The sequence below is a fragment of the Sarcophilus harrisii genome, chromosome 4, assembly GCF_902635505.1.
Source record: "Sarcophilus harrisii chromosome 4, mSarHar1.11, whole genome shotgun sequence".
In the NCBI taxonomy this organism is placed as follows: Eukaryota; Metazoa; Chordata; class Mammalia; order Dasyuromorphia; family Dasyuridae; genus Sarcophilus; species Sarcophilus harrisii.
Genome location: NC_045429.1, coordinates 261,753,139 through 261,774,423, shown reverse-complemented (window position 1 = coordinate 261,774,423; position 21,285 = coordinate 261,753,139). Strand labels below are relative to the sequence as shown.

General features: G+C 34.8%; 1 protein-coding gene across 1 annotated transcript in view; it reads right to left on the bottom strand.

Annotated features, from left to right (window-relative positions):
* RHAG (Rh associated glycoprotein) overlaps positions 1 to 20,985 on the bottom strand; it is a 32,956-nt gene extending 11,971 nt beyond the window's left edge. The window contains exons 1-4 of the mRNA XM_003770563.3: positions 20,727 to 20,985; positions 2,780 to 2,960; positions 772 to 922; positions 202 to 352 (exon numbers count right to left, since the gene is read on the bottom strand). Coding sequence (XP_003770611.2) covers positions 202 to 352; positions 772 to 922; positions 2,780 to 2,960; positions 20,727 to 20,901 — 658 coding nt within the window. The 5' untranslated portion in view covers positions 20,902 to 20,985. The remainder of the gene's footprint in view (positions 1 to 201; positions 353 to 771; positions 923 to 2,779; positions 2,961 to 20,726) is intronic.
* Positions 20,986 to 21,285: the final 300 nt, after the last annotated feature.

The following is a 21,285-nucleotide window of genomic DNA, read 5'->3' as shown; positions in this document are numbered from 1 at the left end:
ACATTGAAGTAAACATACACACACATATGTGTTATGTCAGTTAAGAGCCACTGAGCTAAAGCAATATGAAATGGAATTATTAGAATAGTATTAACATTAATACCATTAACATTGATACAATAATGTTAACAATGGCCCCAGACATTATAGGCTTCTCTCCCTGAGACAAGGTAGAACTGGGAAAAATTGATCTCTACTTACCAATCATAGCAAACAAATCTGAGTGATACACAGACTTTTCATTGTCATGCCCTTTTTTCTTGAGACCTGGCCGATATAAGACACCTGCTACTGCTAATCCAAAATAAGCTCCAAAGGCATGAATGGTCATTGATGCCCCAGTATCGGTGGCCTGTAAGAAGGAAAACAATCTTTACATTAAAAAACATCCAAATTACTACTATTGATTTACCAACAGAAGAGGCCCAAGTTTCCCTGACTGAAAAGATTTGTTCAATTTGTTCCTAAAGGCTAGAGCTGAGAGCACTGGATGACAGTAAAGAGGAAATGTGAAGAAAATCTTCATAATAAGAACCACCTAAAAATGGTATAGGGTGCTTTGGGAAATTAAGGGTAAATTAAAATGGGTAAATTAAATGGGAAGTAAAAACTTGGTAGTTTTTAAACATTCTGCTTAACCCACTGACAATGAAGTTGTAGAGGGATTTCTATTCAATTCATGGGTTGAACTAGATAACCTGTGACTAAATAATTGTCTTCCAGTTGAGATCATATGAACTTCCTCTATATATGAAACCTTTCAAGACTCACCTTCAGTATCGTACCAACAAGATGTTCATTTACTGCAAAGACAGCGATTTCAAAAATCACCATGATTAACATTTGGACTGGGCTTGTTTTGCCTAGGACAGCTCCAAAGGAGATCAGAACTGTGGCTGTACTGAAGTCTGCATTTATCATGCTGGAGAGAACAAACAAATGTTTAATAAATAAAGTAAGGAAGGAGGAAAGAGAGAAGGAAGAAAAAAGAAAGGAAAAGAAAATTAAAACAGGGAAGAGATATAACAGAATCTTCCTCCTACTAATCTCTAATCTGGAATTTACTCAGGGTAGCCCTCCCTCAAAACTCCCAATCAGGGGTCCTCAAACTATGGCCCATGGACCAGATGCAGCAACTGAGGATGTTTATCCCCCTCACCCAGGGCTATAAGGCCCGCAAAACAAAATTTTTGTTTTTACTATAGTCGGGCCCTCCAACAATCCGAGGGACAGTGAACTGGCCCCCTATTTAAAAAGTTTGAGGACCCCTGCCTCAATGCTTTGGATTTTCTGATACTCTAATAAAACAAAAAATGCCTTGCTCAATTTCATAAAATATTTGTATTAGAAGGTACCTAAGAAAATATTTAGTCTAATGCTTCATTTTACAACTGAGGAAGCTGTAATATGTACAGTAGCAAAAATACCAAATTTAACATTGACAAAAATCTTGGTTCTGCCATTTAGTACCTGCATGAACTCTGACAAATCATTTCATGTTTCTGGGCCTTCGTTTCCTCATCTATAAAATGAAGGAGCTAGATTAGATGATCTCTAAGGTCCCTTCCCACTTTAAACCTATGATCCTATGAAGCTCAGAGAAATTGTTACTTTTCCAAAGCATACACTACATTAGTGTCAGAAATAACAACTAGAACTGGAACCCAATTTATTTCCAATCTATTTTGCTACTTTTTTTTTTTTTTAACCATTTCTCTCTCTTCTGTGTCTACTACAGAGTCTCTATTCAGTCACTATTAATCTGATATAATAGTCTGATATAATCTATATGAAATATGCAAAATAAAACAAAATTTTAAATGTAAAACTTTATTAAAATTTGATAAAAATTAATATGATAAATCTCCACTATATACTATATAAATATCTAGTAAGGAAACTCAGTAAGATAACATATTTGCATTTAACTGTAGAGTACATTGTTTAAACCTTAAGATACATTTAATTATAAGAATTTCATATACTATTATAGGATTAGGGTAGAGTTTATGGGATATTTTGGGGGTGGTAATATATTTTGCTACCTCTCAAATAATACTCCTGAAAGAATTTGTTTACAACTTTGTAAGATAGCATTGCTCATTAGAGTAAAAAAATGTCCCATTTTGTTAGAAAACAATGACTTTCAATAAAAAGAATGTTGGACTAAGATATTACAGTCTTGTCTTTTCTGTGTGATCAGACAAGTTTCATCACCTCCCAAATTTAGTCTTCTGTAAAATGTGGGAGTTGAATGAAAAGATTTTTAATAATCCTTCCAGCTTATTGAATAACATAACGTAACTAGTTCAAAGTCTAAAAAATATATAAATTTAAAATTACAGACTCATAGAATTCCAGATTTGGAAGAGATATTGGAAATAATTCAATTATACTCATCAACCATTCATTAAGTATTTTTGCTTTGTTCTAGGTACTGTGGTAGTTTTGGGGGCAACAAAGGCAAAAACCAAGGTGGTCTCTGTCCTCAAGTAACTTCCAATTTTCTGGGGTGATACAACAAGAAAAGTATCTATAGGATATTCACCAAAGGAATAGAAAATAACTTCTAAAGAAGAAACTAATAATTTGGGCAATCTTAATAACACCTCACATTTTACTAGGCCCAGAGAGGAGAAATGTCTTTCCTAACAACCCACAATGTCAGGACCAAATTTATAATCCAAGTTGGTTTCTTTCTGCTCATGTACTCTTCCCAGGGTCCCCTGCAAAGGGGACTATCATCTAATACCATAAGATGACAAAAAGTTATGTTTACTTTTTGATGCCAATGTAAAATTTCTCATTGTGGTGTAATATCCCCTGCGTGAGGGTGCCCCACTGCAGACCCAAGGCAGCAATCAGCAGGTTGATCCCCACACTGCTAAAGCCATATTTCTTCAGAAAGGTCATGAGGAAGCCAAACCCCGTGAAGATCATAACATGAACGTCCTGGAACACTGGGGGAAGAACACAGAGAAAACCTTCTGTTAGGCAAGTAACCTGTAGATTCCAGTCACAAACAAAGTAAATCTCCTAGGTCCTGCTTATAATTGCTAGGTAAGGGGCATGTAAAGGTGTGGAAATTCATTTTTTGTGGTGTTCTTGAGACTATTCTGTTAAGCTTGCCCTCTATGGTCCTCAGTTGGTCCATATTCCTGTGAAAGCTGAGAAAGGGAAGTGGGGTCTAGGAAAGGAAGAATGAGTTGGGTTGAAAGCTGCTTGATGATGGGGCAGGGCAGGAGAATATCTCCACTCTCAGAAAGATACCAGATAAATTACTACAGGACAAAATTGTTAAAATTTGGAAACTTGTTTTTCATCCTCATATATATTATATATAATATATGCTACATATATTATAGATAGTACAATATCATATATAAAATATATATATGCAAGTGCATATATATGCAAGTATAATAATTGTATCTGTATGTACAAATCATATACATGTGCATATAAACAATATAAATTTATAAAATATTTAAAACACATCTATACTACATAAACCTATAGAATATATATATGCGCATATATACACATACACACACATTCATACATTTGTTTTTATTTTCATTCAATTGTTTCAGTATTTACCACTTCATTTGGAGTTTTCTTGGCAAAAATAACTTTTTTTTGTTTTGTTTGTCATTTGCTTTTCCAACTTATTTTACAGATGAGAAAACTGAGGCAAACCGGATTAAATGAGTTGTCCATAGTCATCCAACTAGTATCTGGACTTAGATTTGAACCCAGATCTTCCTGTCTCCAGATCTAGTACTCTATTCACTGCATCCCCTTAGCTGCCTTTATGTGCACGTATGTATGTATGTATACAACACGTAGACATATATGCACATATGCACACAGACATTTCATCAAGCAGCAGTGACATTATGTAGTTGGCCTCCCAGTCAGGAAAGAGCAGAATTTAAGTTCTACTTCTGATCCAAATGAGCTCTGCAATTGTGGAAATCCTAACTTCTCAGTACCTTCGGCAACTGACTAAGACTATAAATTCTAGAAAATGATACCATTTCCAAGGGATAGAGGCAATTTCTTACAGGGAGTTCCCTATCTCAGCGGAATCCCAGGTCCTGGTAATTTTTAAAATTTGATTTTAATAGCATGAGCTATTTTACCTGCCTCTTTTATTGAAATATCAGGATCCTGAAAAGGAGAATTAGAAAATGGAAATTCAGGGAAATTGTAATTTACTAAAATCACACAATCCAGTCAAAGTAGTATTAGAACCCAGGTATTATGAATGTTTTTTCTCAGGCTACTATACTTGCTTTATCTTTATCTGATTGACCATGAAGAACTAATATTGTCTTCATGAAATTATAGACAAGTGGATTTAACAAAACAAGTTGTCATGACCACCTCCATGATATTTGGGAAACAAAGAAACAAAGAAAATGGTGGAGTTAGCAATTTGGGTGTTTAAAATGATTCAACATATATTGTACCAGTTTGACCTTGTCAGAATATGGTAAATCCATTGCATTTCAGACACTTTTGAAGCAAATAAAGCACTATGACCAACTTTTTATTTTTGATCTAAGCTCTTAGTTTTGCATGATGTCATACCTACTAAAGATGGATATCTAGAAGTGCTCTATCTTGGGTTCTCTTCTCTTTTTGATCTATTTTTATGTCAATTAGTTATTTCATGAGTTCCAATAAGTTGAATTATCATCACTGACCGCCACCTTACCAAATGCCTTTTGGGAATCTCAGACTTGTCATTGGCTTGTCAAACAATATTTTCAAAATAGAACTTAGTCTCCTTTGCCTGAAAATCCTTCCTTTTCCCCATTTCTTTATTATTGATCAGGGCATTGCCATCTTCTAGCTACTAAGTCTAGAAAACTTGGAGTCATCCAAGACTCTTTATTCTCTCTCATTCCAGATATTCAATTCATTGTCAAATCTGCCATTTTTACTTTCACTGTAACTTTCATATATATATTTCCTTCTCTTCATTTGCATAGCCACAAATCTCGATCAGGGTCTCATTCCCTGTACTATTACAATAACTTCATAACTGCTCTTCCATCTTCAACTCTCTCCTCATTCCAATGAAACCATCATCCACTCACTGCTTTCAAGATGATATATTTTTTTTAAAGAGTAAGTCTGAACATCTTAACTTCTTGCTCAATGAGCTCCCATAGGGCATGATTACCTTCAATATATAAAAAATCCCACAACTTTTTTTTAACCATTTAATATTCTTTGTAATCTGACCCCATCAGACTTTTCTAGTCTTTTTTATACTTTACTCTTTTCCACATACTTCAATTCAGCAACACTGGCTTACTTTTTGTTCCTCTAATAAAACGTCCCATCTTTTATTGCTTTAGAAATAGCTAGAGGCAGTCATAATTAGCAATTTTGTCACATAGTAAAATTCAATTTAGAGGGTATGGGGGGGAACTCTAACATTGCCCTGTGGGAATATAAAGACCTAGGACATGGGTCCTATAGATGGAGACCCAAGGATACATTAAATGAGGGCACTGAATAAGGGACCAAGGAAGAACTCTGGTAAAATGTAAAGTTTCTTATTTTAATGGATTTTCTGTGTCAGTACTGTAAAAGGTGTATAAGTGCGACTTGTTAAATTAAATTGCACATGTTAAATTTCGATGTCCTAGGAAAATGCTCCAGTTGTACCACCCTAGCTATAACTTTGCAGGAAGATTAATTAGGCAGCTCCTCAACATCAAGCAGCACTTCACTCAAATTACCTTGAAGAGATTCTAAACCTCTTTTTATGGATTGTTAAAATATTAAATTTTGTTGAGAAAAGTTCTTAAAAATACCGGAATAGCATTATGCTCTTTGCTTTAAAACTTATTGAAGACTGAATTCTGAAGTTAGAAGGAATACTGGGAGATCAATTCACTTAAATTCATTTCTGTCTTCAGGGAAAAGTACAGTATAAATATATTCTGAAAAATCTCTTTGTTTGATACAGTCACTCAGTAGAAGTTTATTAAGCCTCTACTATGAGCCAGGCATTGAACTAAGTATGAGGAATACAAAAAGAGATAAAAGACAGTTCTTATCCTCAAGAAGCTCACAATCTAAATGGTAAAACAATAAGAAAACAAATATATATGAACAAACTACCTATAACACAAAAAGAAAATATTTAAAAGAGGAAAGGCACTAGAATTAACAGGAGTTGATAAAAGCTTGTCATAAAAGATGGGATTTTATTTGAAATTCAAAAGAAATGAAGAAACAGAGATGAATATGGAAAATATTCCAGGCATGGAGAATACCTAGAGAAAATAGCCTTAATCAAGAGATGAAATGCTCATAAAACAGCTATTAAAATACCTGGGAGGTAAAGTGTAAGAAGAATGGAAAAGTAAGAGGAGGTAAGTCATTTCATATACACACATATGTGTGTATATGTATATATGTATTGTATATATATATATATATACATATATATGGATATGTGCAGGTAAGTATACACACATGTACATATGTTGTATTTGATACTGAAGGTTATAGGGAGTTATTGGAGTTAATGAATGGGAGGTTATGATATGGTTGGACCTGCAAAGTAGGTAGAGACCTGAAGCAACAGACTCACCAGAAGGTGACAATGTCAGAACACAAGAGTATTTTTGAAAGATGTTGTATAAATAAAATAGACAATCCTTGCTAATGGATTGAATATGGGGAATAAGAAATAGTGAGGAGTCAAAGATGGCATCTAAGTTTTGTGCCTGAGGGACTGGGAGGATGGTGTTGCCCTATACAGTAATAGGGAATGTAGAATTAAGGAAGGCCTTAAGGAAGGATAATGCATTCAGTTTTAGAGATAAGTTTAATATGTCTACTAGATATCCTTTTTGAGATGTTCAGAAGGTGGTTGGAAATGAAAATTGATTGTTCAGTATAACAGAAAATGGAACAAAACACCAGATTGTGCCAAGAAACCTGGATTTGAATTCACCTGTAATTCTATGACCTTGAATATACTGATTAACAATTTCCTCATCTGTAAGGTTAGGATGACATATCTTTAAAGTTCCTTTCTAATTCGAATACATGATAACAATTGAACATTTATTAATGTATTTTTCTCATTTTGGTCAGCTCTATTTTTACTGACTTTATGCTTGAGGCCATTTTTGCAGTGGGCACATTTTTTAAAACCCAATAAATAAATATGCCCCTAAAGCCTAGGGCAGCCACATAAGTTAACAGTTTTTTCACTGAGGGGCCATTCATGTCAACATATGTATGTCCACAATCTTTACCCACAGGGCACTTTGGTAATGTATCCAGCAAAAACAGTATTAACTAATGGATCCTTCTATTTCTAAAGATCAAAACATTTTTCTTTGATCACTTAAAGAACTCTTCTTTTCCCTGGAGTTGAACATTTCTTGATTTTCCTAGTAGTTTCCCAAGGGGTGGTTGACATTAGGTTGCTCCTAGGCAAGAATGAAGACTCAGTTCATTAAAACCTGCACTTGGGACAGAATCCCCAAAATCCATCAAGCTGACATAGTTGTTATTTACTGTTCAGGTATTTAGAATTGTGATTAGCCCTGAATAGCCCAAGGGTCCATGGTTACTGGGTGAATTAAATAAATTACTTAGAATAACCCAGGACACTAATCTCACTTGAGCATTTGAAAACATAAATTCAAAAGCTTCATCTTATCTCATTTAGGAAGGCCTTTTTTAAAAAAAAAATCATTGAACCAGAAGGTCACATATTTATAACAGTGTAGATTGAAAAACATATAAATACATTTACTGAGAGGAGCAAACCTGTCCTTATAAATAGCATGGATAGATAGTTTCCTGTCATTCAGGCCTATCAAACATCACTACATTTTCCCAAATATCAGTTTCATTGCTTGTCATTCCCATCATTTTCACTTTTTGTTCTTAAATGCTTTAAAATTATTTTATCTTGAATAGCTGTTTATGAAAAAGCAAATAACATAAAGGATCTCACTTTTAGTGGGTTCTCATTCCTTTTGTTTCTCTCTTTTTCAATAACCTCATAATTTAGAAGAGATTAAAACAGTAGAAAGTTTGACTGTCCCATGCATAATGGAGTTTAAGAGATTGTTGACTTGTTGCCTAAGGGCTTGAAAAGATCTTGGAGATCATGCAGTCAAATCTCTTATTATCATAGTTGAGCACCAGTGATATTATTATCTTTTGGAAAGGCACAAAGAATACAACTGCTTGGGAAGAAAGGAAATGAAGGGGAAGAGGAGGAAATGAGCTGATTTGAGGAGTCAGAAGGATAAGTCAAAGATAATCTATTTTGCAATTTTGCTCAGGTTTGATAAACAGTAAATAGTATTAGTTGTATAAGCATATTGATAACATATTTACATAGTATTTTAAAGTTTTGTGTTTGGTGTATACATGCTTTCCTATTTGAGCCTCACAATTATAAACTTAGATTTGGGGCTATTAGTTATGTCTGGGGTTAGGCTCCAGGTACTCCTGACCTGGAAAATCTGAATAAAATTTTTTGGCCTTGCTTCACACAAGAGAGGAAATTTGAATTATTATGGTATTAAAATTTTAAAAAAAGGTTGATTTTATATGACACTATACAAATATTTCATCTATTTCTGAGTTTCTAAACTTTTTCTGTGTCATCTTTTGGCCTTCATGTATTGTCTGTGGCTTCGGCAATAATCCACCTAAGTTCCCAGTTAATTTTTTATGCCACTCAGTGAATTATTAAAACCACTATGGGGAAAGTTGTAATTTCCTCGTTTTATAGGTGAAGAAACTGAGGCAAGCAGAAGTTAAGTGACTTCTGTCTTTCTCTCTTCCTTTTCTCTCTCTGTCTCTCTCCCTCTCCCTCATTCCTTCCTTCCCTCTGTGTGTGTTTATCTTTCTCCCACTTTTTTCCTCTCTCCTTCCCCTACCTGCCTGTCTCTGTCTCTCTGTTTCTCTATCTCTCTGTCTCTCTCTCTCTGTTTCTCTCTCTGTCTCTCTCTATCTCTCTCTGTCTCTCTGTGTCTCTCTCTCTCTCTCTCTCTCTCTCTCTCTCTCTCTCTCTCACACACACACACACACACACACACACACACACACAATTAAAGTGGTTATATTATATTATAGCTTTAGATCTGGAAAAGACCTCAGAGGTGACTTAGGATCAGAGAAATAGAACTAGGAGAAACCCTATATACAACCTAGATCAACTCCTTCATTTTACAGATGAAGAAATTGAGGAATGGGGAAGCTATTTGCCTGAGGTCACATACATAAGTAGAAGTGGAATTTGAACCCAGATTTTCTGCTTTAAGAGTCAGTGCCTAATCCATTATTCCATGCTGTTTCCCATACTATGTGACAGAGACCAATTGCAACTCAAGTCTTTTAGGTTTAGCATTCTTCCCACTAAGTTATATTACCTTTTGCTGTGTCCCTTCCCAGGGCTTTAATAAATTCTTATTAAATTGAATTGTAGTAAGGGTACCCATTACTTCTCATGAAGTCCAGTCCATTTTTGAACAGTTTTAATTGCTAGGTGGACAGTGAGTGGATAGAGTGTTGGCCTAGAGTTAGGAATACTCATCTTTTCTGCTCCTATGAGTATCTTAATGAACCCTAAGATTGCATTGGCTTTTTTTTTTGTCTTTTTCATTGAGTTTTCAAAGCCCTAGGTCATTTTTCTTTCTTCAGATACTGTTATCTGGACAAACTTCCTTAAAAAAGACTACAAATAAAAACTTTCGAATTTAATTTATGTCTAATAGTAATATTACATATATATCTTGGCTACATTTAATACCATGAGGCTCATTCTACTAAGAGAAACTTTCAGGATCTTTTTGCATCCTTAAGGCCATCCAGCTTTGTTTCTTCTACAAATATTACAAGAAGACAAAACATAGAAGCAAAAACTCTGAGAGGATGAGGGCTTTTTGCAGACTTTGAAAGATTCTTGGAAGATTTATATGGTCTTTAAAGGATAATCTATATACCTAGGTGCTAATACCAGATGAAGATACCATTCAGAGATATGAAGACTCTTCAGGAGGGAAAGGGGGAAAAGGAAGAATAGAGGAAAAGAGAGACATTGGTAGAGAAGAAAGAAGAGAGAGACATGCAGAAAGAGTCAGGGAGAGAAAGAGGCTTGTTACTTGTCTTTTCTTCTCAAAGAGGACCATGACATCAGGAAAGGATGCTATGACATGCAAATGAATTGGATTTGAGTGAGAGAGACTGTGTAAGGTCACCTGCCTCACTTTCCCCTCCAGAAACATCTGGGTCCAGTGGCAAGATAATGATTAGGACAAATGGATTTGGTTTCAGATGCAATGAAAGAACTTTGTCCGTTTTAAGCTAAGGTCTTCAACAGGTCTCAGTTTGACTGAGGCTATACCCATTTAGGGATGAAGGTTATGTAGCAATTGAGGTAAAGAATTTCTTTTCTTACCTAGTGCCCCCCCAAAAAATAGGGAGATAAAGAAGAAAGAAAAGAAGGAGGAGGAAGGGATGGAGAAAGAGGAAGAAGAAAGTGAGGAAAGAAAGAAGGAAGGAAAGAAAAAAGGAAGGAAGAAATGAAAAGGAAGGAAGGAAGAGGGAGAAGGGAAGAAAGAGAAAGAGGGAAAGAAGGAAGGAAAAGGAAGGAAGGAAGGAGGGAAGAGAGAGACCGAGGGAGGAAGAAAAGAGTCTTCCAACTAACCAATTTCACTTTGCGAGCAAGCTTTACTCACAGAGGTTGTTTGTCCTTCCTTCTCGAAGAGGACTGTGACCTCAGGGAGGTGATGTCATGAAATACAAATGAATTGGATTAAACTGAGGGAGGGCTGGGCAAGGTCACCTGCCTCGCTTTCCCCTCCAGAACCATCTGGGTCTAGTGGCCAGATATAGATCAGGAGACTGGAAATGCCAAGACACAAAGAGAAAGATACATATAGAAAGGTAAAGGCATATAGATCAAAACAAAGAGCCAGAAATAGTAAGAAAGAGTAAAATCTTGACAGGATTATATAGCAGAGGAGAAAAAGATTTCTTGACTGACTTGGACATGGAAAAAGCCCCAAATCCATACACACAATCTTGAATTCATAAAGGAAAGAAAAATTTGTACAGAAGAAGAAACTACAAGCACTTAGGAGCTCAGCAGTTATTTACCTACCCAGGTGCTTGCCCATTTATTCTGTCCACTTCCAGCCCCAACTTTTTAGTGTTTGGAATACTAAGCTGGATAACTCTTATTGAGGCTGCATTCAATAATCAAAGACAAAGTTTTATTCATCTTAGAATGATTTTTTTCCACTTCAATTAATAGGTGTTATAAACCTTTACCTCGAGATTCAAGCCTGCAATGAATTCCTCACTCCCTGTCTCTTAACAGATAACCTTATCTCCCACTTTATTAAGAAAATCAAGGTCATTTATTTTAAGTTCCTCATCTCCCATCCCATCCTGTCTGTGTGACCCTGGTCAAGTCACTTAACCCTGGTTGCCTCAAAAAAAAAAAAATCCAACAAAACCCAGAAAAAAAATGACTGTGCATTGCCCTACCTCACTTAAATTCAATTCACTTGCAAGTTGACATAACCACCTGATATCATTCATCCACTTCAAAGATGAAGAGCAAACAACAAAAACTTAATCCTTACCAAATGAGTTTCTTACTTCTACTCTTTGCTCTCTCTCCCCAAAGAATCTTTTAATGGTTAAATCCACTGGTCTTTTCTTAGTCTTCATCCCATTGGATATTTGACACTGTTGATCACCTTTCTCCTTCTGCTTTGCTTTTCTGATGCTCTACTCTCTTGGTTCTCTTAACCACATGACTACTCCTCTTTGAATTTTCATCATCCAGTGTGTTGCTCAAGGATTTCTCCTGGTCCTTCTTCTCTTAATCCACCTTTTTCCTTTTATTGCTCTCATCAGCTTCCATGGTGTCAATTTTCATCTCAACTAGATGACTCCAAAATTTGCATATCTATCTCTAATATCTCTCCTGAAGTCTTTATAACCTGAACCTAAATTCATATGGAATTTCTATCAGCATCTCAAATGGAACTCACTATCTTTTCCCTTCCTCTAAACTAACCTATTTTTATGGCAAAAACTGTCATACTCTTTACCCTGGTATCCACTCGTCAAGTGTTGTCAACATCTCTTGCAATCATCCTTTTCTCTTATCACACGGGAGCTATCTTACATTCACAGTAGAACTATTTTTTTTAGATTCTCATTACTTGTTGCCTGTACTGTTGCCATAGCATGGAGCAGTAGAAAAAGTGTTTATCTTACAATCACACAACTGTGATGTGATGTGACCTTGGGATTTACTCTCTCATTTTCAGTTTCCTTAGAGATAGATCTAGATGACCTTTAAGTTAAATTCCCTTCCATCTCTATAACTGTGATCCTATGATCCCACTACCATATTCATGAGGATGAATTCCTTGCTTCCTCTCCCTTTTCCAGTCTGTTCTCTACACAGTTGCCAAAATAATTTTCTTAAGGCAAAATTTTGATCATATCATTTCTCTTTTCACAAATACCTCCCAATTGGCTCCCTGCCAACTCCGAGATAAAAAGAAAACCTTTCAACTTGGTATGTAATGATTTCAACAATATGGATTCAACCTACCTTGGCAGTCTAATCACATATTACCTCCCTTTGCTAACTGAATTATTATGTTTATCCAATTTGACATTCTGTTTCCCATCTCAGTACTCTTGTTTGGGTTGTTCCTCATTCTTAGAATATATTCTTTCCTCATTTTGACCTCATAATCCTTATCTTCTTCATGGATGTAGATGAACTATTATCTCCTCTTTGAAGATTTCTCTGTCTCCAACAATTAATGATTTTTCTACAGTGAAATTATCTTGTATGCATATCTTTGTGTGCAATTGCATCTCTCTCACCAGCAAAATATGAATTCTTTGAGGACAATGACTTACATTTAAAAATTTTGCATCACTAGTGTCTAGTTTAGTTTATTGTACACTATAGGTATTAATAAATGCTTGTTAAATGAGATTGAATAAGCATGGCATTCAGGACTTCACTGGGTCATTGACTAAAACAAAAAGTTACGGAGCACAGAATAAACCCATGAGCCATTCCACTGCTGACTATCTTCCAATATGGCAATCTGACATATATTCATTAGTCATTCAATTGGAAAACCTAGGTTTGAACCCTTGTTCTGACATTATGAGCTTTGTAATTCCATCAATGATGCCCTGATTATTATTCTCATATGAGTTATGAAACAGAGACATATGTTCACCAAATATCTTTGCCACAAGAGGATATCTTTCATAAGATCCAAATAGAAAAATGATCCCCTCTAGATAGTGACATCCTCCAGATGTTTTTGTTTGAGCATGATACTACATTGCTTACATCAAATACAAGAACATTACAAAATCTCCTCTATTAGAGCTTTAGTTATGCAAAAGAGATCAGTCTTACTTTTAGGAAAAATGAAACAAAACATATAAAAATGCTTATTGTTAGGACTGTGACATGTAGTCAAATTTGCAGTATGTTAAGTTAATACAGTATATAGACTTGGGATAAACACTGCAGAGAGGCAATGAATTGGGGCTAAATTAATAGGAGAAAAGGAATAGGGGTGTGGATATCATGTTAAATTTTACAGTGTTTTAAATTCTCTTAATGTACTCCTAAGTGAAAAGATACATTTTCTCACAATGTATTCTCACAAGTATTCTCACAATGAAACTAAAGATTATGAATTGTGAAATATAATAATCTCTGGTGAGTTCAAATTAGAGTTGATCCAAAAGGGAGTAGAGACAGACATTTTGAAGTAAGCTGCAGCATATTTCTGATGTTAGCCTTCACTTAAAAACTAAAGTAAAGTATATCTTTGAGAAAATATATGGTCAGAAACGAAAACAAACCAATCATATGGTATGAGTATTCAGAGATGGACAATAGGATTGATTCATTGGCATTTTAGAAATATATAAAGATCATAGAGAGGGAGATGGACATTTTTGAAAGTCTGGTGAAGGCTATGAATTTTTCAGAATAATGCTTTTTTAAGATAAAACAGAATTGCAAAGGACTTGATTATTTCAATTTCAAAGAATATTTCAAAAGTTTATAGATCTCATAATAAAAACATTATTTGTATAGTGCTTTAAGATTTTCAAGTGCTTTACAAATGTCATTTTATTTAAAATAACAATCTGGAAGGCAGTAGTTGCTATTATTATCCCCATTTTGCATATATAGAAACTGAAGTAGGTAGAAGTTAACAGGGTCGCATAACTAGTAACTATCTGAGACTGAATTCAGATCTCCATGATTCCAGGTATAATCTTCTACTCATTTTGCCATGAAGTTGAATACCCTATCTTAAAAATCTTTATCTTAGAGGTAGGCCTTCAGAACATTTGGTTAATCTCTATAGAATAGTAGAATAACATGGACAAAAATATCATATTGAATAAGAAGCCATAGCTATACTAGAATCTGTTCATAGGAGTCACTTCATTTTTTTTGTCTTGGTTTCCTCATCTGAAAAATGGAGATGGCCACAAACTATCTCCCTTGGTATTTCTGGAAAAGTCCATTGTACATTCTACAATTTTGAACCAATATGAACTATAGTTATTATTTGATTTGACTAGGCTAGTCCTTTGAGACAGATGCAGTAAGACTATAGTAACTTAATATTCTCTTTGTCTGTCTCTTTCATTTGCCAAATGTTCCTCTCCTTTATCTCTGCATCCCTGATGGCCCCTCCCAGGCACTGGGAAGGAATGATCATGAGTGGCCTCATTTTAATTATTTTACGTATACAACTCATAGGCAAATGGCAACATAAATCCACTCTAATGGATAATAGATCTTAGAACTGGAAAGGCATGCAAGAGATCATGCAGTCCAGTCCCCTGGAGCACATACAGTATTAAGTCATGATTATACCAGCTTTTCCAATGTGATATCCGAGACAAAGAGTGGTTAAATGACCTTTTTGAGTACATAGAGTTAGTTACTAGTGGATGGGAAAGAAGAGTTATATCTACTACATTTTATTATGGTTCTTCTTTCCCTAGACTATATTGCTGTCAGACAATTCATTAATTGCTCTATTTTCTCATTCATTGTCCAATTTCTTTTTTTTTACATTCTTCTTAAGCAGCAATGGGACTGTGAATTGAGGGATGGTAGGAAAAGAGCAATGGACTTAGTCATGGCACTTTGGTTCAAATTCCATATCCATCTTATTTTAGTTATATGATCTTGGAGCAAGTCAATTTTCTTCTCTCAGTTTTAATTTCCTAACTTATAAAATGCAATTCATTTCCAAGTTTAACATTCTGAGTTTCTTTCCTTTATTCTCAAAACCTATATTTTCATCTCGTTCTTTTTAGGACTAGTTCATATCTGAAACTTGACAGTTATGTGACACATAACTGTCACAGTCCCTTGAGCCTTAGTTTCCTCATTTGCAAATTTAGGGAGTTGGACTCTAGTTCGGGGGTGTCAAACTCATTAGGGAGCAGTAAGATAAAATAAAAACCTATGGGCTGTATGTTGACTTAGTATATGTTAATATTATCTCTTTTATTTTATTTTAATTTCTTTTGTTAAATGTTCCCCAAATTTCATTTTAATTTAATTAAGGTCATCAGGGAGAAGACATTTAACTGTTTGCCCCAGTTTTCTCATCTGCAAAATGAGGTGAAGAAGGAAATGGCAAACTACTACCATGTCTCTGCTAAGAAAAACTCAAATAGATTCAAGAAGAATTAGATACGGCTTTAACAAATGAACAGCCATGGGGTCACATTCAAGAATACTGTGGGCTTTGTGTTTGATATCTATGGACCAGATTACCTTTTATATTACTTCCAGGTCTTAATTTATGTTGCAGTCATCCTGTTTGAATTTTATCTTTTGTTAAGGAAAAAATAATAGTGATCTCATATATAACTCTTACTATGTACCAGGTACAAATATTATCTCATTTGATCTTCGCAATAACATGAGAGGTAGATTTTTCAGATCAGTAAGCTAAGGAAAACATAGGCCAATTCTGTATGCAGGTGAAGAAGCAACAGAACTGACCAAACACTGGAAAAGGAATATGACAAGAGGTATATTGTCATCTTAATTGTTTAACTTATATGTAGAATATATCACGTGGAATAAATATCTGAAACTGAATTTGAATTCAGGTCTTTCTGATTCCAAGTCTGCTATCCAAAATGAGATAATATTTGTAAAAATAAAGGAGTACAGTCCCTGACACATAGCAGATGTTAAATAAATACATATTCTCTTCTTCATTTTCTATGTATATTTCATGAATTTTTCTCAGAGAGAGAATTTTTTTAAAATAGGTAGATATGTATATGTATTTATCTCTTAATTTTATAACCAAAGATTCTTGATTTTGTAATTGTCTCCCCAACATCCCTTTTACTGTATCATTTTATGATGTAGATCATAACTCCTCTAATAACTTAATAGGTTATTCTTTGTGTACTGCTTTGACTGAAAATAATCATCAGTTTTGTTCAACATTCTGGTCTTAAGCCTTCCTTAACCTGGTTTGTTGGCCCTCAAAATGTAGACACACTATATATATTCTTTGACCTATATTTAAAAGCTTTCAAGCTTGATAGGACCTATCTAAGTATATAAGTGGCCCAGCTTTTGAGAATATCAGTGCACCTCCATGTCTAGAATTTAAGCACATTTACACAGACACACACACATTTTTGTATGTCTATCTAATATATATATACACACATATATATTAATACTGCAGAAATATTGCCATTAAGATGAGGAAGCTGAATCTCAATGAACTACCAGAACAATTATTTATCAAATGTTTATAAATCACTTGATTTTTGTTTAAAACTGTGCTATGGAAAATATAAAAAAATTGTTTCTGTAAAGTGAATTCTGTTGGGCTCCAAACCATCAAAACTACTTCCTTCATTGTCCCCAATGCTATTAATGAGGGAAGAAATTATTGTGTGAATGGACCCATTTACCTCATTATCACAAGCAAGCAGAATGGCATAAGAACCCCAGGAGTGGTAGTATCCCCCAGATTACTGACCCTGTTTCTCTCCCAACCCTCATAGTCTTCTTAGGCCCTAGGGGAAACAGTTCAGGACCTGGAATCCAAGAGCCTTGGAAATAGCATTTCATCCATTCCAGTGCCCTCAGCCATCATCCTGAGAATAACCCCTCTGCAGATGCAGCTTGGCAATTATTCTTTGTAGGTGCTGCTAAAGATCCAGAAAGGAAAATTCTTGCCTCCAAAACTCCTTGGACTGTTAGTTCAATATCAGAGAATGATATGATCAGAGGAAATGACATTAAATAAGATACAGTAGCATCTTCTTTGCCTCTGTTCCTTAAGGACCATGGTAACATGTAGTAGAAATCATTTATATATGTTATTTCCTCCTTAAAATGGGACTTTTTTGAAAGCAGGAATTGCCTTGCTTTTCTGTTTTATCTAGGGATAAAATCCCTAGAATTTATCACTGTGTTTCACATAGTAAACTTTTAATAAATGCTTCATGCATCAATTTTTTTCACTCATTTCACTTATTTTCTCATTCATTTACCCATTCATTCATTATGTGATATATTCCAAATGTGTGATTTGTAAATCAATCGTTTAGACTTTGGAATTTTTTGATAGGAAAAATGTGACAAATGGTGTTTAGGTTTCTAGACTAAACCATGAAGATTTATTTAGCTCAGAAAATAACAACTAATTTTATTAGTCTGAGTTTTGGGGATCATGCAAAAGATGTAGGGGTAAGGAGGAGGAAAAGAGTTTACTTCCCTTTTTCTTGTCACTGAACCTAAGGACAACTCAAAGAAAAAGGCTGAAAAAAGTAGAATTTCACTGGAGGAATCTGTCCATCTCTTCCTGTTTTTATGATTTGTTTTTCTGGATACCTCGTCTTTCTTCCTCCTCACTCATTTTCTTCCAAAACTCAGTCACTATGATATGCCACTTAATTCTGTACTGCCTTTGGTGGAAATAGTAGTATTTCATGTGGCAGCTGCTTATCTATATGAATTGAGAGTAAAATGGGCTTTACCTTTAGTGTCATTTTGACTCATATTTAATATTAACTTCACCATTAATTTGGTTAGCTATATTTAGTAGCTGTCATATTGTTATTCAGTTGTTTTAGTTATATCTGCCTTTTCTTGACCCTGTGGGGGATTTTCTTGGCAAAGATACTAGTGTGGTTTGCCATTTCCTTCTCCAGTGAAGCAAACAGAGTTACATGTCTTGTCCAGAGACATATAGTCCAGGGTCACACAGTTAGCGTCTGAATTCAAATTTGAACTCGGGTCTTCCTGACTCCAAACCTGGAACTCTCCACTGTACCACCTAGTTGCCCTCAGTACCTGTCATGAAAGCCCCTTAAAAAGCATTGAAAAATGCCATGATTTGACTCTCTTGGAATTGAGTCTGGGGATGATGTAATTATGCTTTTAAATAAGTATTCCTATTCATCATTTCTCCTCTCTATTACCCTTCTGTTTTTGTATTATTTTCTGGACATAAAGTACACATAGCTCTACCATACTGACAACACAGATAAGCTTTGGATTCTGGACAGATCATTTCCTTTCCTCATCTGAGCAGATGAACAATATATTAGATGATAGATGGGCCAGAAGCTGTGTTATAGCACAATGATCTCTTTAGCTAGGTGCTTCTCAATCTTGTTTAATTTTTGGCATTATATAATGGAAAGAGCTTGCACTAGGAAGAAATCAGTAGAACAGGCGCTAATCCTGGATTTACTATTCCCTTGATATAAGTGATTTTTGGCAAGTCAGTTCACTTTATTGGGTCAGTTTTCTTAACTGTAATTACACCTGTCCTTCTTACTTCATGGAATTGTTGTGAAAAATGAGATAATACATGTGAAAGTATTTTGATGAAAATTAAGGGTCAATACTAAGCAAGTATAGGACAATCACATTAATTTTATAGAATAACATCAAATTTGAAACTGAAGCTCCTTGTGTATCATAAGGGGTCTAGCCTTTACTCTTACTTCCAGAATTGCAGCTGTGGCTCAACTACTTTAGTATCTAAGTCTTCTTTTTAATCCTATTGACATGATTCTTTAAATAACATTTTGGCTTATTATTGAGTAATACAAGATCTTCTCTAAAATATTCTTTGAGCATTCTAGGCAGAGAAATAAAAATCTGATTAACTAATATTCAAGAGTTTTAGTTATCACAGAGCAGTGCAGTATACTTTTACCCCACTGACCTGTTTTAAATATATGAAAAAATTTCCATTATGAATTTTAAGTTTGCTTTTGCAATACCTTTTCATTTTTTTCTTATCTTAAATTTCATATAGTTTTATTCAGATCTAAACTTGAATTCTAGCCTTAACATTACTTGCATTCATTCAGCTCATACTCATTGAGTAACTATTTTGCTGAAGGTATTACATTAGATTATGTGGAGGATGCAAAGTTGTGTAAGAAAATATCCTTGTAATCCATTTTCAGAGTTTCTCTAATATATAGTGAATTTTCCCTCACCCTAACTAAGGCAATAGAACATTTTTTATAGCACTTATTTCTGAGTTGCCCATCAATTTCTTAGTAATCTTAACTTCCTGGTCTTTAGGATCACTTCCCTCCCAGGGACCATGGATCATAGTATTCCTTTGCTATTCTTTTAAAACATATTTATGTATTTATTTGCTTGTTGTCTCTTCCTACCACCCCTTCCAGATTGTGAGCACTTTAAGGGTAGAGTTTGTTTTCTCACTTTTTTTTTTAGTTAAGCATTTAGTATAGTGTCAGACACATAGTAAGTATTTAACAAAGGCTTAGTGACTGACTGGCTCCAAGTTTTTTGTACCTATTATACAAGTCTGAACTCTCTAGTCTATCCATCTAATTCGTTACAACCAAGCCCAGCAATCACAAAGGTTATTTTGCATTATTAAGTAGGCATAATACATTGGAAAGAGTATCTACTCTGGAAATCACAGGACTTGCTTTTGAATACCATTATTGCCACTTTCAACTTGTAGAACTTTGGGCAAGTTGTTTGATCTCTCTAGAACTGAGTTTTTCATCTGCAAAAATGGAGGAATAGGAATTGACAGCCTCTTGGATGCCTTCTTTTGCAAAATCTACGATCCTGTGATGATTAACATAGTATGTTGTAGTAGTGCTCATAGTATCATAGACATAGTATCATAGACTGGGAGAGACCTTAGAGTTTATCTAGTTTAGAATTTTAAAAACTTTTTCCAGTCATGATCCCTTTTCACCCAAGAAAGTTTTATAGTTATACAAATCAAATATTTACTGATAATAAATCATAATTTCATGACCTCATATTCAGTTATGGATCATGAGCCACAATTTAAGAAGCTTTAATCTAGCCCAATCTCCTTATTGTATGCATGAAGTCAAGGTCACACAGGTAAAAAGTAACAAAGGTGGGATCTGAAATCATGTCCTCCATTAGTAGGTAGCTACTCTCTATGTTATGCTCATATCGATGAAATTGTATGGAAGAACAAAAACAAATGAAAATGTGCAAAAAGTCCAAAAGAGAATTTTAAGAGTTTGCAGCAACCAAAAATAAGAGAACTGAAGCACACCAATGACCCATAAGAAAGAAATGAAGAATGACTCATAGGGAATGGCATACTTACAAGGGTATAGCTCAAGGAATCTGTCAGGATGAGTGGAGTTGTAATTCTGCTGGACATTTCCCCAATTATTTTCATAGCCAACAAAAAATCCAAATAAAATGATCATGGAAATCTGCAAACCTATGGCCACAAATGGGAATTTGAACCTCATGTTGGTATCAAAGAGCAATGGCATACTAAGAGCCTCAAGGACTGTAGGAGTTTGATAAAGAAAAAAAGGGTTGAACTTTGGGTTGAACTAGCCTGCATGTTTAGGACATCCCAATGACATGGCAAGAAAAGGAAACAGAATAAATAAGACCAGTTTAAGTATCCCACCCACTAGGGAGGAGCACATTTCTGTAATCTAACCCTTGTTCCAAACAATGATGCTCAGTGTATGCAAAATGCACTGGTAAAGAAGACATACCATAATAAAAAGAAAATAAAAATATTCTTTTTTACAGGTCTATGAAAGATGAGAGCCAATGTTCACAGACCATATTATAAGGGGGGGGGGAACTGCTCTGTCATACAATGTATTAATTTTATTTGTAAACAAAATGCTAATGATTTTTCT